Source organism: Oncorhynchus masou, chromosome 24, assembly GCF_036934945.1.
Source record: "Oncorhynchus masou masou isolate Uvic2021 chromosome 24, UVic_Omas_1.1, whole genome shotgun sequence".
Classification (NCBI taxonomy): domain Eukaryota; kingdom Metazoa; phylum Chordata; class Actinopteri; order Salmoniformes; family Salmonidae; genus Oncorhynchus; species Oncorhynchus masou.
Window position 1 is genome coordinate 8,570,354 of NC_088235.1, and position 19,490 is coordinate 8,589,843.

A 19,490-nucleotide genomic window follows, 5' to 3' on the forward strand; every position below is an offset into this window, starting at 1 on the left:
GTCTGAAACAGATTGGAGGAGCCTTCTACAGATAGCCTGTCTGAAACAGATTGGAGGAGCCTTCTACAGATAGCCTGTCTGAAACGGATTGGAGGAGCCTTCCACAGATAGCCTGTCTGAAATGGATTGGAGGAGCCTTCTACATATAGCCTTTCTGAAATGGATTGGAGGAGCCTTCTACAGATAGCCTGTCTGAAACGGATTGGAGGAGCCTTCTACAGATAGCCTGTCTGAAATGGATTGGAGGAGCCTTCTACAGATAGCCTGTCTGACAGATTGGAGGAGCCTTCTACAGATAGCCTGTCTGAAACGGATTGGAGGAGCCTTCTACAGATAACCTGTCTGAAACAGATTGGAGGAGCCTTCTACAGATAGCCTGTCTGAAACAGATTGGAGGAGCCTTCTACAGATAGCCTGTCTGAAACGGATTGGAGGAGCCTTCTACATATAGCCTGTCTGAAATGGATTGGAGGAGCCTTCTACAGATAGCCTGTCTGAAACAGATTGGAGGAGCCTTCTACAGATAGCCTGTCTGAAACGGATTGGAGGAGCCTTCTACAGATAGCCTGTCTGAAATGGATTGGAGAAGCCTTCTACAGATAGCCTGTCTGACAGATTGGAGGAGCCTTCTACAGATAGCCTGTCTGAAATGGATTGGAGGAGCCTTCTACAGATAGCCTGTCTGAAATGGATTGGAGGAGCCTTCTACAGATAGCCTGTCTGAAATGGATTGGAGGAGCCTTCTACAGATAGCCTGTCTGAAATGGATTGGAGGAGCCTTCTACAGATAGCCTGTCTGAAACGGATTGGAGGAGCCTTCTACAGATAGCCTGTCTGAAATGGATTGGAGGAGCCTTCTACAGATAGCCTGTCTGAAATGGATTGGAGGAGCCTTCTACAGATAGCCTGTCTGAAATGGATTGGAGGAGCCTTCTACAGATAGCCTGTCTGAAACGGATTGGAGGAGCCTTCTACAGATAGCCTGTCTGAAACAGATTGGAGTTTAGAGCTTCTGTACAGCATCTCCTCTATCTATCTTCCCTGTCTCCCTCTATACTCTACTCTCTATTTCTCTCTCTGTCTCTGTCTCTGTCTCTCTCACCCTCTCTCACCCTCTCTCTCCCTGTCTCTCACCCTCTCTATCTCTCTCTCTTTCTCTCCCACCCCCTCTCCCTCTCTGTCTCTCTCACCCTCTCTCTCTCTCTCTGTCTCTCACCCCTCTCTCTCTCTCTCTCTCTCTCTCTCTCTCTCTCTCTCTCTCTCTCCTCTACACAGACAGCCCCTCTTGTTCGTGATTGTTCATGCATGACAGCATGGCTGGATGGAAACGTATTGTTCAATCAATCAAATCTCATTCCTCCCTCTAGCAGGTCAGAACAGAACCAAGGCTAGTACCTGACTGGATGTCTACAAGCCTGTCTGTCCAGATACATGGACACCTTGTGCAATAATTTTGACATTTCAAATATTCCTCCATACAGTACCATACAGTACCAAAGAGTACCATACCATACAGTACCACACAGTAGCATACCATGCAGTACCATACAGTACCATACCATACCATACAGTACCATACCATACAGTACCACAAAGTACCATACAGTACCATACCATACAGTACCATACCATACAGTACCACAAAGTACCATACAGTATCATAGAGTACCATACCATACAGTACCATACAGTACCATACAGTATCATACCATACTGTACCATATTGTATCATACCGTACAGTACCATACAGTACCATACAGTATCATACAGTACCATACAGCACTATACAGTATCATACAGTACCATACAGCACCATACAGTACCATACAGCACCATACAGTACCATACCATACAACACCATACAGTACCATACCATACAGCACCATACAGTACCATACCATACAGCACCATACAGTACCATACAGTACCATACAGTACCATACAGTACCATACAGCACCATACAGTACCATGCAGCACCATACAGTACCATACCATACAGTATCATACAGTATCATAAAGTACCATACAGTACCATACAGTACCATACAGCACCATACAGTACCATACAGTATCATACAGGACCATACAGCACCATACAGTACCATACCATACAGTATCATACAGTACCATACAGTATCATACAGTACCATACCATACAGCACCATACAGTATCATACAGTACCATACAGTATCATACCATACAGTACCATACAGTATCATACAGTACCATACAGTACCATACAGTACCATACAGTACCATACAGTATCATACAGTACCATACCATACAGCACCATACAGTATCATACAGTACCATACAGTACCATACAGTACCTTACAGTACCATACAGTATCATACAGGACCATACCATACAGCACCATACAGTACCATACCATACAGCACCATACAGTATCATACAGTACCATACAGTATCATACAGTACCATACAGTATCATACAGTACCATACAGTACCATACAGTACCATACAGTATCATACAGTACCATACCATACAGCACCATACAGTATCATACAGTACCATACAGTACCATACAGTACCATACCATACAGCACCATACAGTATCATACAGTACCATACAGTATCATACAGTACCATACAGTATCATACAGTGTCATACAGTACCATACAGTATCATACAGTACCATACAGTACCATACCATACAGTATCATACAGCACCATACAGTATCATACAACACCATACAGTACCATACCATACAGTACCATACAGTACCATACCATACAGTACCATACAGTACCATACCATACAGTATCATACAGTATCATCCAGTACCATACAGTACCATACAGTATCATACAGCACCATACAGCACCATACAGTACCATACAGTACCATACAGTATCATACAGCACCATACAGTACCATACCATACAGTACCATACCATACAGTGCCATACAGTACCATACAGTACCATACCATACAGTATCATACAGGACCATACAGTACCATACAGTACCATACCATACAGTATCATACAGGACCATACAGTATCATACAGTATCATACAGTACCATACAGTACCATACAGTATCATACAGCACCATACAGTACCATACCATACAGTACCATACCATACAGTATCATACAGGACCATACAGTACCATACAGTACCATACAGCACCATACAGTACCATACAGTATCATACAGTATCATACAGTATCATACAGTACCATACAGTATCATACAGCACCATACAGTACCATACAGTACCATACCATACAGTACCATACCATACAGTACCATACAGTACCATACAATACAGTACCATACAGCACCATACAGTACCATACCATACAGTACCATACAGCACCATACATTATCATACAGTACCATACAGTATCATACAGTACCATACAGTACCATACAGTACCATACAGTATCATACAGTACCATACAGTACCATACAGTACCATACCATACAGTATCATACAGTACCATACAGTACCATACAGTACCATACAGTACCATACCATACAGTACCATACAGTACCATACAATACAGTACCATACAGCACCATACAGTACCATACCATACAGTACCATACAGCACCATACAGTATCATACAGTATCACCAGACTTGTGCCACGTTGAAAGTCACTAAACATTTCAGTAAAGGCCATTCTGCTGCCAATGTTTGTCTATTGAGATTACATGGCTGTGTTCTGTCATCTGTCAGTAATGGGTGTGGCTGAAATATACGAATCCACTAATTTGAAGGTTTGTCCACATACTATGTTATGTACACTGCATAGTCTATGTAGATTTCTTTGTTAGATCGAATAATATATTTCCCTTGATGCTGAAAGTATACCACTCTCCCCTAGGCAATCAACATACCCCACTCTCCCCTAGGCAGTCAACATACCCCACTCTCCTCTAGGCAGTCAACATACCCCACTCTCCCCTAGGCAGTCAACATATCCCACTCTCCCCTTGGCAGTCAACATACCCCACTCTCCTCTAGGCAGTCAACATACCCCACTCTCCCCTTGGCAGTCAACATACCCCACTCTCCCCTAGGCAGTCAACATACCCCACTCTCCCCAAGGCAGTCAACATATCCCACTCTCCCCTTGGCAGTCAACATACCCCACTCTCCTCTAGGCAATCAACATACCCCACACTCCTCTAGGCAATCAACATACCCCACTCTCCCCTAGGCAGGCAACATACCCCACTCTCCCCTAGGCAGTCAACATACCCCACTCTCCTCTAGGCAATCAACATACCCCACTCTCCCCTAGGCAGTCAACATACCCCACTCTCCCCTAGGCAATCAACATAACCAACTCTCCTCTAGGCAGTCAACATACCCCACTCTCCTCTAGGCAGTCAACATACCCCACTCTCCTCTAGGCAGTCAACATACCCCACTCTCCTCTAGGCAGTCAACATACCCCACTCTCCTCTAGGCAGTCAACATACCCCACTCTCCCCTAGGCAGTCAACATACCCCACTCTCCCCTAGGCAGTCAACATACCCCACTCTCCTCTAGGCAGTCAACATACCCCACTCTCCTCTAGGCAGTCAACATACCCCACTCTCCTCTAGGCAGTCAACATACCCCACTCTCCTCTAGGCAGTCAACATACCCCACTCTCCCCTTGGCAGTCAACATACCCCACTCTCCTCTAGGCAGTCAACATACCCCACTCTCCTCTAGGCAGTCAACATACCCCACTCTCCCCTAGGCAGTCAACATACCCCACTCTCCCCTAGGCAGTCAACATACCCCACTCTCCTCTAGGCAGTCAACATACCCCACTCTCCTCTAGGCAATCAACATACCCCACTCTCCCCTAGGCAGTCAACATACCCCACTCTCCCCTAGGCAATCAACATAACCAACTCTCCTCTAGGCAGTCAACATACCCCACTCTCCTCTAGGCAGTCAACATACCCCACTCTCCTCTAGGCAGTCAACATACCCCACTCTCCTCTAGGCAGTCAACATACCCCACTCTCCTCTAGGCAGTCAACATACCCCACTCTCCCCTAGGCAGTCAACATACCCCACTCTCCCCTAGGCAGTCAACATACCCCACTCTCCTCTAGGCAGTCAACATACCCCACTCTCCTCTAGGCAGTCAACATACCCCACTCTCCCCTAGGCAATCAACATACCCCACTCTCCTCTAGGCAGTCAACATACCCCACTCTCCTCTAGGCAGTCAACATACCCCACTCTCCCCTTGGCAGTCAACATACCCCACTCTCCCCTTGGCAGTCAACATACCCCAAACTCCCCTAGGTAATCAACATACCCCACTCTCCTCTAGGCAGTCAACATACCCCACTCTCCCCTTGGCAGTCAACATACCCCACTCTCCTCTAGGCAATCAACATACCCCACTCTCCCCTAGGCAATCAACGTACCCCACTCTCATCTAGGCAATCAACATACCCCACTCTCCTCTAGGCAGTCAACATACCCCACTCTCCTCTAGGCAATCAACATACCCCACTCTCCCCTAGGCAATCAACATACCCCACACTCCACTAGGCAGTCAACATACCCCACTCTCCTCTAGGCAATCAACATACCCCACTCTCCCCTTGGCAGTCAACATACCCCACTCTCCTCTAGGCAGTCAACATACCCCACTCTCCTCTAGGCAGTCAACATACCCCACTCTCCCCTAGGCAGTCAACATACCCCACTCTCCCCTAGGCAGTCAACATACCCCACTCTCCTCTAGGCAGTCAACATACCCCACTCTCCTCTAGGCAATCAACATACCCCACTCTCCCCTAGGCAGTCAACATACCCCACTCTCCCCTAGGCAATCAACATAACCAACTCTCCTCTAGGCAGTCAACATACCCCACTCTCCTCTAGGCAGTCAACATACCCCACTCTCCTCTAGGCAGTCAACATACCCCACTCTCCTCTAGGCAGTCAACATACCCCACTCTCCTCTAGGCAGTCAACATACCCCACTCTCCCCTAGGCAGTCAACATACCCCACTCTCCCCTAGGCAGTCAACATACCCCACTCTCCTCTAGGCAGTCAACATACCCCACTCTCCTCTAGGCAGTCAACATACCCCACTCTCCCCTAGGCAATCAACATACCCCACTCTCCTCTAGGCAGTCAACATACCCCACTCTCCTCTAGGCAGTCAACATACCCCACTCTCCCCTTGGCAGTCAACATACCCCACTCTCCCCTTGGCAGTCAACATACCCCAAACTCCCCTAGGTAATCAACATACCCCACTCTCCTCTAGGCAGTCAACATACCCCACTCTCCCCTTGGCAGTCAACATACCCCACTCTCCTCTAGGCAATCAACATACCCCACTCTCCCCTAGGCAATCAACGTACCCCACTCTCATCTAGGCAATCAACATACCCCACTCTCCTCTAGGCAGTCAACATACCCCACTCTCCTCTAGGCAATCAACATACCCCACTCTCCCCTAGGCAATCAACATACCCCACACTCCACTAGGCAGTCAACATACCCCACTCTCCTCTAGGCAATCAACATACCCCACTCTCCCCTTGGCAGTCAACATACCCCACTCTCCCCTTGGCAGTCAACATACCCCACTCTCCCCTTGGCAGTCAACATACCCCACTCTCCCCTTGGCAGTCAACATACCCCAAACTCCCCTAGGTAATCAACATACCCCACTCTCCTCTAGGCAGTCAACATACCCCACTCTCCCCTTGGCAGTCAACATACCCCACTCTCCCCTAGGCAGTCAACATACCCCACTCTCCTGTAGGCAGTCAACATACCCCAATCTCCCCTAGGCAGTCAACATACCCCACTCTCCCTTAGAATTCAACATACCCCACTCAACCCCAGACAGTGTGTGTGTGTGTGTGTCTGTTTGTCTGTGTGTGTGCACGTGTGTGTCTGCGTGCATGTATGTGTGCTTGTGTGTGTGCGTGCGTGTGTGTGCGCGTGCGTGCGTGCGTGCGTGCGTGTGTGTGTGTGTGCGTGTGTGTGTGAGTGTGTGTGTGTGTGTGTGCGTCGCCAGAGGAGGTCAGGGACTTACTGGTTTTTCTCCAGAGTCAGGAGCAGCTGTTCCTCCTCTGTTTCTATCAGCACCTTCAGAGACGCAGGATGGCCCTGAAATCACAACGGAAGACGGATATCACATGATGCCGATTAAATCAGATCGAAGTTGATTGGTCACGTACGCAGGATTCGGCGAGGTTTAAACCAGGAATGAGGTTGTACCTCGCGACATATCAACGAAGAACAACACAACAAGAATAACAATAATAACAAAAACACAATAAGGTAAAAACGTGTGTTAAAAAGTATAATATTATATAATATATATATATATATATTATTATAATCAGATGAGCTTTTAGAGAGGAGACCCAGAGAGGTCAAGGACACAGACACTCGGCTGCTGTTATAGGAAGACGTGGACAGCACTAGCCTCCTGGACTGCCTTGTCATGAGAGGAGCACCAGCCTCCTGGACTGCCTTGTCATGAGAGGAGCACCAGCCTCCTGGACTGCCTTGTCATGAGAGGAGCACCAGCCTCCTGGACTGCCTTGTCATGAGAGGAGCACCAGCCTCCTGGACTGCCTTGTCATGAGAGGAGCACCAGCCTCCTGGACTGCCTTGTCATGAGAGGAGCACCAGCCTCCTGGACTGCCTGGTCATGAGAGGAGCACCAGCCTCCTGGACTGCCTGGTCATGAGAGGAGCACCAGCCTCCTGGACTGCCTTGTCATGAGAGGAGCACCAGCCTCCTGGACAGCCTGGTCATGAGAGGAGCACCAGCCTCCTGGACTGTCTTGTCATGAGAGGAGCACCAGCCTCCTGGACTGTCTTGTCATGAGAGGCCGCAGGCTTATTTAATATGGTTTAATATGGTTTAATATGGTTTAATATGGTTTATATGGTTTAATATGGTTTAATATGGTTCATATGGTTTAATATGGTTCATATGGTTTAATATGGTTTAATATGGTTTAATATGGTTTAATATGATTTAATATGGTTCATATGGTTTAATATGGTTTAATATGGTTTAATATGGTTTAATATGGTTTAATATGGTTCTAAACAGAAAGTCTACTGACTAGCGCAGGTGGGCGGCAGGGTAGCCTAGTGGTTAGAGGGGGGAGGCAGGGTAGCCTAGTGGTTATAGAGGGGAGGCAGGGTAGCCTAGTGGTTAGAGGGGGGAGGCAGGGTAGCCTAGTGGTAAGAGAGGGGAGGCAGGGTAGCCTAGTGGTTAGAGGGGGGAGGCAGGGTAGCCTAGTGGTAAGAGAGGGGAGGCAGGGTAGCCTAGTGGTAAGAGAGGGGAGGCAGGGTAGCCTAGTGGTTAGAGGGGGGAGGCAGGGTAGCCTAGTGGTTATAGAGGGGAGGCAGGGTAGCCTAGTGGTTAGAGGGGGGAGGCAGGGTAGCCTAGTGGTAAGAGAGGGGAGGCAGGGTAGCCTAGTGGTTAGAGGGGGGAGGCAGGTAGCCTAGTAGTTAGAGGGGGGAGGCAGGTAGCCTAGTGGTTATAGAGGGGAGGCAGGGTAGCCTAGTGGTTAGAGGGGGGAGGCAGGGTAGCCTAGTGGTAAGAGAGGGGAGGCAGGGTAGCCTAGTGGTTAGAGAGGGGAGGCAGGGTAGCCTAGTGGTTAGAGAGGGGAGGCAGGGTAGCCTAGTGGTTAGAGAGGGGAGGCAGGGTAGCCTAGTGGTTAGAGGAGCGGCAGGGTAGCCTAGTGGTTAGAGAGGGGAGGCAGGGTAGCCTAGTGGTTAGAGAGGGGAGGCAGGGTAGCCTAGTGGTTAGAGAGGGGAGGCAGGTAGCCTAGTGGTTAGAGGGGGGAGGCAGGGTAGCCTAGCGGTTAGAGAGGGGAGGCAGGGTAGCCTAGTGGTTAGAGAGGGGAGGCAGGGTAGCCTAGTGGTTAGAGAGGGGAGGCAGGGTAGCCTAGTGGTTAGAGAGGGGAGTCAGGGTAGCCTAGCGGTTAGAGAGGGGAGGCAGGGTAGCCTAGCGGTTAGAGAGGGGAGGCAGGGTAGCCTAGTGGTTAGAGGGGTGAGGCAGGGTAGCCTAGTGGTTAGAGAGGGGAGGCAGGGTAGCCTAGTGGTTAGAGAGGGGAGGCAGGGTAGCCTAGTGGTTATAGAGGGGAGGCAGGGTAGCCTAGTGGTTAGAGGGGGGAGGCAGTGTAGCCTAGTGGTTAGAGAGGGGAGGCAGGGTAGCCTAGTGGTTAGAGAGGGGAGGCAGGGTAGCCTAGTGGTTAGAGAGGGAGTCAGGGTAGCCTAGTGGTTAGAGAGGGGAGGCAGGGTAGCCTAGTGGTTAGAGAGGGGGAGGCAGGGTAGCCTAGTGGTTAGAGAGGGGAGGCAGGGTAGCCTAGTGGTTAGAGGGGGGAGGCAGGGTAGCCTAGTGGTTAGAGGGGGAGGCAGTGTAGCCTAGTGGTTAGAGAGGGGAGGCAGGGTAGCCTAGTGGTTAGAGAGGGGAGTCAGGGTAGCCTAGTGGTTATAGAGGGGTGGCAGGGTAGCCTAGTTGTTATAGAGGGGAGGCAGGGTAGCCTAGTGGTTAGAGGGGGGAGGCAGGGTAGCCTAGTAGAGGGGGGAGGCAGGGTAGCCTAGTGGTTAGAGAGGGGAGTCAGGGTAGCCTAGTGGTTATAGAGGGGAGGCAGGGTAGCCTAGTGGTTAGAGGGGGGAGGCAGGGTAGCCTAGTGGTTAGAGGGGGAGGCAGTGTAGCCTAGTGGTTAGAGAGGGGAGGCAGGGTAGCCTAGTGGTTAGAGAGGGGAGTCAGGGTAGCCTAGTGGTTATAGAGGGGTGGCAGGGTAGCCTAGTTGTTATAGAGGGGAGGCAGGGTAGCCTAGTGGTTAGAGGGGGGAGGCAGGGTAGCCTAGTAGAGGGGGAGGCAGGGTAGCCTAGTGGTTAGAGAGGGGAGTCAGGGTAGCCTAGTGGTTATAGAGGGGAGGCAGGGTAGCCTAGTGGTTAGAGGGGGGAGGCAGGGTAGCCTAGTGGTTATAGAGGGGAGGCAGGGTAGCCTAGTGGTTAGAGGGGGGAGGCAGGGTAGCCTAGTGGTTAGAGAGGGAGGCAGGGTAGCCTAGTGGTTAGAGAGGGGAGTCAGGGTAGCCTAGTGGTTATAGAGGGGAGGCAGGGTAGCCTAGTGGTTAGAGGGGTGAGGCAGGGTAGCCTAGTGGTTAGAGAGGGGGAGGCAGGGTAGCCTAGTGGTTAGAGAGGGGAGGCAGGGTAGCCTAGTGGTTATAGAGGGGAGGCAGGGTAGCCTAGTGGTTAGAGGGGGGAGGCAGTGTAGCCTAGTGGTTAGAGAGGGGAGGCAGGGTAGCCTAGTGGTTAGAGAGGGGAGGCAGGGTAGCCTAGTGGTTAGAGAGGGGAGTCAGGGTAGCCTAGTGGTTAGAGAGGGGAGGCAGGGTAGCCTAGTGGTTAGAGAGGGGGAGGCAGGGTAGCCTAGTGGTTAGAGAGGGGAGGCAGGGTAGCCTAGTGGTTAGAGGGGGGAGGCAGGGTAGCCTAGTGGTTAGAGGGGGAGGCAGTGTAGCCTAGTGGTTAGAGAGGGGAGGCAGGGTAGCCTAGTGGTTAGAGAGGGGAGTCAGGGTAGCCTAGTGGTTATAGAGGGGTGGCAGGGTAGCCTAGTTGTTATAGAGGGGAGGCAGGGTAGCCTAGTGGTTAGAGGGGGGAGGCAGGGTAGCCTAGTAGAGGGGGAGGCAGGGTAGCCTAGTGGTTAGAGAGGGGAGTCAGGGTAGCCTAGTGGTTATAGAGGGGAGGCAGGGTAGCCTAGTGGTTAGAGGGGGGAGGCAGGGTAGCCTAGTGGTTAGAGGGGGAGGCAGTGTAGCCTAGTGGTTAGAGAGGGGAGGCAGGGTAGCCTAGTGGTTAGAGAGGGGAGTCAGGGTAGCCTAGTGGTTATAGAGGGGTGGCAGGGTAGCCTAGTTGTTATAGAGGGGAGGCAGGGTAGCCTAGTGGTTAGAGGGGGGAGGCAGGGTAGCCTAGTAGAGGGGGGAGGCAGGGTAGCCTAGTGGTTAGAGAGGGGAGTCAGGGTAGCCTAGTGGTTATAGAGGGGAGGCAGGGTAGCCTAGTGGTTAGAGGGGGGAGGCAGGGTAGCCTAGTGGTTATAGAGGGGAGGCAGGGTAGCCTAGTGGTTAGAGGGGGGAGGCAGGGTAGCCTAGTGGTTAGAGAGGGGAGGCAGGGTAGCCTAGTGGTTAGAGAGGGGAGTCAGGGTAGCCTAGTGGTTATAGAGGGGAGGCAGGGTAGCCTAGTGGTTATAGAGGGGAGGCAGGGTAGCCTAGTGGTTAGAGGGGGGAGGCAGGGTAGCTTAGTAGTTAGAGGGGGGAGGCAGGGTAGCCTAGTGGTTAGAGAGGGGAGGCAGGGTAGCCTAGTGGTTATAGAGGGGAGGCAGGGTAGCCTAGTGGTTAGAGGGGGAGGCAGGGTAGCCTAGTGGTTAGAGAGGGGAGGCAGGGTAGCCTAGTGGTTATAGAGGGGAGGCAGGGTAGCCTAGTGGTTAGAGAGGGGAGTCAGGGTAGCCTAGTGGTTAGAGAGGGGAGGCAGGTAGCCTATTGGTTAGAGAGGGGAGGCAGGGTAGTCTAGTGGTTAGAGGGGGGAGGCAGGGTAGCCTAGTGGTTAGAGAGGGGAGGCAGGGTAGCCTAGTGGTTAGAGAGGGGAGGCAGGGTAGCCTAGTGGTTAGAGAGGGGAGGCAGGGTAGCCTAGTGGTTAGAGAGGGGAGGCAGGTAGCCTAGTGGTTAGAGAGGGGAGGCAGGTAGCCTAGTGGTTAGAGAGGGGAGGCAGGGTAGCCTAGTGGTTAGAGAGGGGAGGCAGGGTAGCCTACTGGTTAGAGAGGGGAGGCAGGGTAGCCTAGTGGTTAGAGAGGGGAGGCAGGTAGTCTAGTGGTTAGAGAGGGGAGGCAGGGTAGCCTAGTCGTTACAGCGTTGGACTAGTAAACCGAAAGGTTGCAAGTCAAATCCCCCGAGGTAAAAATCTGTTGTTCTGACCCTGAACAAGGCAGTTAACCCACTGCTCCCTGGTAGGCCTTCCTTGTTAGTAAGAATTTGTTCTTAACTGACTTGTTGTATAAAGTAGGTTGGGGGGATTCCAGAAGCTATCCAGCTCTATTCTGTTCCAGAAGCTACCCAACTCTATTGTGCTTCCAGAAGCTACCCAGCGCTATTCTGATTCCAGAAGCTATCCATCTCTATTCTGTTCCAGAAGCTACCCAACTCTATTCTGTTTCCAGAAGCTACCCAGCGCTATTCTGATTCCAGAAGCTATCCAGCTCTATTCTGTTCCAGAAGCTACCCAACTCTATTCTGTTTCCAGAAGCTACCCAACTCTATTGTGCTTCCAGAAGCTATCCAGCTCTATTCTGTTCCAGAAGCTACCCAACTCTATTCTGCTTCCAGAAGCTACACAGCTCTATTCTGCTTCCAGAAGCTACCCAGCTCTATTCTGCTTCCAGAAGCTACCCAGCACTCTTCTGCTTCCATAAGCTACCCAACTCTATTCTGCTTCCAGAAGCTACCCAGTTATATTCTTCTTCCAGAAGCAACTGGGTTTAAGGAGTCAATAACGGATTCACTTCCTCTCTTCGTTTGAAAGAGGCGCTGCGTTGGGGATTAGCTTTATGTTTTAATACCGTTTGACATTAATCCTGACTCTCAGCCCCGACCCTCATCACCTCAGAGGTACAGCTCTCTGTGTTTATGTGAGTGTTTGTGTATGTTTGTGCGTGTCTCAGCACCTCAGAGGTACAGCTCTCTGTCTTTCTGTGAGTGTGTGTGTGTGTGTGTCTCAGCACCACAGAGTTATAGCTCTGTAAGGTGCCATGTGTCTGCCTTACTGGAATGAGAAATGGCCCTGAATCATACCTCTCTCTCCATCTTCACTCTCTCTCTTTCCATCTTCTCTCTCTCTCTCTCTCTCTCTCTCTCTCTCTCTCCCTACCTTTCTCTCTCTCTCTCTCTTCCCTACCTCCCTACCTCTCTCTCCCTCCCTACCTCTCTCTCTTACTCCCTTTCTCTCTCTCTATCTTCCTCCCTACCTCTCTCTCTCTATCCTCCCTACCTCTCTCTCCCTCCCTACCTCTCTCTCTTCCTCCCTACCTCTCTCTCTCTCTCTCCTTCTCTCCCTCCCTCCCTACCTGTCTCTCTCTCTCTCTCTCTCTCTCTCTCTCTCTCTCTCTCTCTCTCTCTCTCTCTCTCTCTCTCTCTCTCTCTCTCTCACATACATTCTCTCATTCTATCTCTCTATATCACACACACACACAAAAACAAACACACACACACACACACACAAGCACACACTCTCACTGTGAGGTCCTGTTTTGGTCAATGATTCAGGAGGTCACGGGGAAGAGTAATGCCCTGTAGGCCAAGTCATCCATCCATTTACCGACAGCTATATAATATACAGAGTAGTAGACTATATACTATACAGAGTAGTAGACTATATACTATACAGAGTAGTAGACTATATACTATATAGAGTAGTAGACTATATACTATATAGAGTAGTAGACTATATACTATATAGAGTAGTAGACTATATACTATATAGAGTAGTAGACTATATACTATACAGAGTAGTAGACTATATACTATACAGAGTAGTAGACTATATACTATACAGAGTAGTAGACTATATACTATGCAGAGTAGTAGACTATATACTATACAGAGTAATAGACTATATACTATACAGAGTAGTAGACTATATACTATACAGAGTAGTAGACTATATACTATACAGAGTAGTAGACTATATACTATACAGAGTAGTAGACTATATACTATACAGAGTAGTAGACTATATACTATACAGAGTAATAGACTATATACTATACAGAGTAGTACACTATATACTATACAGAGTAATAGACTATATACTATACAGAGTAGTAGACCATACCACAGCTATATACTATACAGAGTAGTAGACTATATACTATACAGAGTAGTAGACTATATACTATACAGAGTAGTAGACTATATACTATACAGAGTAGTAGACCATACCACAGCTATATACTATACAGATTAGTAGACTATATACTATACAGAGTAGTAGACTATATACTATACAGAGTAGTAGACTATATACTATACAGAGTAGTAGAATATATACTATATAGAGTAGTAGACTATATACTATATAGAGTAGTAGACTATATACTATATAGAGTAGTAGACTATATACTATACAGAGTAGTAGACTATATACTATACAGAGTAGTAGACTATATACTATACAGAGTAATAGACTATATACTATACAGAGTAGTAGACTATATACTATACAGAGTAGTAGACTATATACTATACAGAGTAGTACACTATATACTATACAGAGTAGTACACTATATACTATATAGAGTAGTAGACTATATACTATACAGAGTAGTAGACTATATACTATACAGAGTAGTAGACTATATACTATACAGAGTAGTAGACCATACCACAGCTATATACTATACAGAGTAGTAGACTATATGCTATACAGAGTAGTAGACTATATACTATATAGAGTAGTAGACTATATACTATACAGAGTAGTAGACTATATACTATACAGAGTAGTAGACTATATACTATATAGAGTAGTAGAATATATTCCAACAGATATATACTATATAGAGTAGTAGACTATATTCCAACAGATATATACTATATATAGTAGTAGACTATATACTATACAGAGTAGTAGACTATATACTATATAGAGTAGTAGACTATATACTATACAGAGTAGTAGACTATATACTATATAGAGTAGTAGACTATATACTATACAGATTAGTAGACTATATACTATACAGAGTAGTAGACTATATACTATACAGAGTAGTAGACTATATACTATACAGAGTAGTATACTATATACTATATAGAGTAGTAGACTATATACTATATAGAGTAGTAGACTATATACTATATAGAGTAGTAGACTATATACTATATAGAGTAGTAGACTATATACTATATAGAGTAGTAGACTATATTCCAACAGATATATACTATATAGAGTAGTAGACTATATTCCAACAGATATATACTATATATAGTAGTACACTATATACTATACAGAGTAGTAGACTAAATACTATATAGAGTAGTAGACTATATACTATATTGAGTAGTAGACTATATACTATACAGAGTAGTAGACTATATACTATACAGAGTAGTAGACTATATACTATATAGAGTAGTAGACTATATACTATACAGAGTAGTAGACTATATACTATACAGAGTAGTAGACTATTTACTATATAGAGTAGAAGACTATATACTATATAGAGTAGTAGACTATATACTATATAGAGTAGTAGACTATACCACAGCTATATACTATATAGAGTAGTAGACTATATACTATACAGATTAGTAGACTATATACTATACAGAGTAGTAGACTATATACTATACTGAGTAGTATACTATATACTATATAGAGTAGTAGACTATATACTATATAGAGTAGTAGACTATATACTATATAGAGTAGTAGACTATATACTATATAGAGTAGTAGACTATATACTATATAGAGTAGTAGACTATATACTATATAGAGTAGTAGACTATATTCCAACAGATATATACTATATAGAGTAGTAGACTATATTCCAACAGATATATACTATATATAGTAGTAGACTATATACTATACAGAGTAGTAGACTAAATACTATATAGAGTAGTAGACTATATACTATATTGAGTAGTAGACTATATACTATACAGAGTAGTAGACTATATACTATATAGAGTAGTAGACTATATACTATACAGAGTAGTAGACTATATACTATACAGAGTAGTAGACTACATACTATATAGAGTAGTAGACTATATACTATACAGAGTAGTAGACTATATACTATACAAAGTAGTAGACTATTTACTATATAGAGTAGAAGACTATATACTATATAGAGTAGTAGACTATATACTATATAGAGTAGTAGACTATACCACAGCTATATACTATATAGAGTAGTAGACTATATACTATATAGAGTAGTAGACTATACCACAGCTATATACTATATAGAGTAGTAGACTATAATCAGGGAAGCTAGAAACCATTATACACAGGCAGTTAGAAGAGCCAAGGCTAGCTTTTTCAAGCAGAAATTTGCTTCCTGCAACACTAACTCAAAAAAGTTCTGGGACACTGTAAAGTCCATGGAGAATAAGAACACCTCCTCCCAGCTGCCCACTGCACTGAAGATAGGAAACACTGTCACCACTGATAAATCCACCATAATTGAGAAATTCAATAAGCATTTTTCTACGGCTGGCCATGCTTTCCACCTGGCTACTCCTACCCCGGTCAACAGCACTGCACCCCCCACAGCAACTCGCCCAAGCCTTCCCCATTTCTCCTTCTCCCAAATCCAGTCAGCTGATGTTCTGAAAGAGCTGCAAAATCTGGACCCCTGCAAATCAGCCGGGCTAGACAATCTGGACCCTTTCTTTCTAAAATTATCTGCCAAAATTGTTGCCACCCCTATTACTAGCCTGTTCAACCTCTCTTTCGTGTCGTCTGAGATCCCCAAAGATTGGAAAGCAGCTGCGGTCATCCCCCTCTTCAAAGGGGGGGGGGACACTCTTGACCCAAACTGCTACAGACCTATATCTATCCTACCATGCCTTTCTAAGGTCTTCGAAAGCCAAGTCAACAAACAGATTACCGACCATTTCGAATCTCACCATACCTTCTCTGCTATGAAATCTGGTTTCAGAGCTGGTCATGGGTGCACCTCAGCCACGCTCAAGGTCCTAAACGATATCTTAACCACCATCGATAAGAAACATTACTGTGCAGCCGTGTTCATTGATCTGGCCAAGGCTTTCGACTCTGTCAATCACCACATCCTCATCGGCAGACTCGACAGCCTTGGTTTCTCAAATGATTGCCTCGCCTGGTTCACCAACTACTTCTCTGATAGAGTTCAGTGTGTCAAATCGGAGGGTCTGCTGTCCGGACCACTGGCAGTCTCTATGGGGGTGCCACAGGGTTCAATTCTTGGACCGACTCTCTTCTCTGTATACATCAATGAGGTCGCTCTTGCTGCTGGTGAATCTCTGATCCACCTCTACGCAGACGACACCATTCTGTATACTTCTGGCCCTTCTTTGGACACTGTGTTAACAACCCTCCAGGCAAGCTTCAATGCCATACAACTCTCCTTCCGTGGCCTCCAATTGCTCTTAAATACAAGTAAAACTAAATGCATGCTCTTCAACCGATCGCTACAGGCCCCTGCCCGCCTGTCCAACATCACTACTCTGGACTGCTCTGACTTAGAATATGCGGACAACTACAAATACTTAGGTGTCTGGTTAGACTGTAAACTCTCCTTCCAGACCCATATCAAATATTTCCAATCAAAAGTTAAATCTAGAATTGGCTTCCTATTTCGCAACAAAGCATCCTTCACTCATGCTGCCAAACATACCCTTGTAAAATTGACCATCCTACCAATCCTCGACTTTGGCGATGTCATTTACAAAATAGCCTCCAATACCCTACTCAACAAATTGGATGCAGTCTATCACAGTGCAATCCGTTTTGTCACCAAAGCCCCATATACTACCCAGCATTGCGACCTGTACGCTCTCGTTGGCTGGCCCTCGCTTCATACTTGTCGCCAAACCCACTGGCTCCATGTCATCTACAAGACCCTGCTAGGTAAAGTCCCCCCTTATCTCAACTCGCTGGTCACCACAGCATCTCCCACCTGTAGCACACGCTCCAGCAGGTATATCTCTCTAGTCACCCCCAAAACCAATTCTTTCTTCGGCCGCCTCTCCTTCCAGTTCTCTGCTGCCAATGACTGGAACGAACTACAAAAATCTCTGAAACTGGAAACACTTATCTCCCTCACTAGCTTTAAGCACCAACTGTCAGAGCAGCTCACAGATTACTGCACCTGTACATAGCCCACCTATATTTAACATTTAAGTCATTTAGCAGACGCTCTTAACCAGAGCGACTTACAAATTGGTGAATTCACCTTCTGACATCCAGTGGAACAGCCACTTTACAATAGTGCATCTAAATCATTAAGGGGGGTGGTGAGAAGGATTACTTATCCTATCCTAGGTATTCCTTGAAGAGGTGGGGTTTCAGGTGTCTCCGGAAGGTGGTGATTGACTCCGCTGTCCTGGCGTCGTGAGGGAGTTTGTTCCACCATTGGGGGGCCAGAGCAGCGAACAGTTTTGACTGGGCTGAGCGGGAACTGTACTTCCTCAATGGTAGGGAGGCGAGCAGGCCAGAGGTGGATGAACGCAGTGCCCTTGCTTGGGTGTAGGGCCTGATCAGAGCCTGGAGGTACTGCGGTGCCGTTCCCCTCACAGCTCCGTAGGCAAGCACCATGGTCTTGTAGCGGATGCGAGCTTCAACTGGAAGCCAGTGGAGAGAGCGGAGGAGCGGGGTGACGTGAGAGAACTTGGGAAGGTTGAACACCAGACGGGCTGCGGCGTTCTGGATGAGTTGTAGGGGTTTAATGGCACAGGCAGGGAGCCCAGCCAACAGCGAGTTGCAGTAATCCAGACGGGAGATGACAAGTGCCTGGATTAGGACCTGCGCCGCTTCCTGTGTGAGGCAGGGTCGTACTCTGCGGATGTTGTAGAGCATGAACCTACAGGAACGGGCCACCGCCATGATGTTGGTTGAGAACGACAGGGTGTTAGCCCAAACAACTACCTCTTTCCCTACTGTATTTTGCTCCTTTGCACCCCATTATTTTTATTTCTACTTTGCACATTCTTCCATTGCAAATCTACCATTCCAGTGTTTTACTTGCTATATTGGATTTACTTTGCCACCATGGTCTTTTTTGCCTTTACCTCCCTTATCTCACCTCATTTACTCACATCGTATATAGACTTGTTTCTACTGTATTATTGACTGTATGTTTGTATTACTCCATGTGTAACTCTGTGTCGTTGTATGTGTCGAACTGCTTTGCTTTATCCTGGCCAGGTCGCAATTGTAAATGAGAACTTGTTCTCAACTTGCCTACCTGGTTAAATAAAGGTGAAATAAAATAAATAAATAAAATATTCCAACAGATATATACTATATAGAGTAGTAGACTATATACTATATAGAGTAGTAGACTATACCACAGCTATATACTATATAGAGTAGTACACTATATGTCACAGCTATATACTATATAGAGTAGTAGACTATACCACAGTTATATACTATATAGAGTAGTAGACTACATGCTATACAGAGTAGTAGACTATATACTATACAGAGTAGTAGACTATATACTATAAAGAGTAGTAGACTATATACTATACAGAGTAATAGGCTATATACTATATAGAGTAGTAGAACATATACCACAGCTATATACTATATAGAATAGTAGACTATATACTATATAGAGTAGTAGACTATAACACAGCTATATACTATATAGAGTAGTACACTATATATCACAGCTGTATACTATATAGAGTAGTAGACTATACCACAGTTATAAACTATATAGAGTAGTAC

General features: G+C 46.6%; 1 protein-coding gene across 1 annotated transcript in view; it reads right to left on the bottom strand.

Moving 5' to 3' along the window:
• The window catches only part of LOC135513380 (disintegrin and metalloproteinase domain-containing protein 12-like), a 280,995-nt gene that overhangs the window by 208,842 nt on the left and 52,663 nt on the right, over window positions 1-19,490 (bottom strand). Inside the window, exon 3 of the mRNA XM_064936305.1 lies at window positions 7,058-7,131. Coding sequence (XP_064792377.1) covers window positions 7,058-7,131 — 74 coding nt within the window. The remainder of the gene's footprint in view (window positions 1-7,057; window positions 7,132-19,490) is intronic.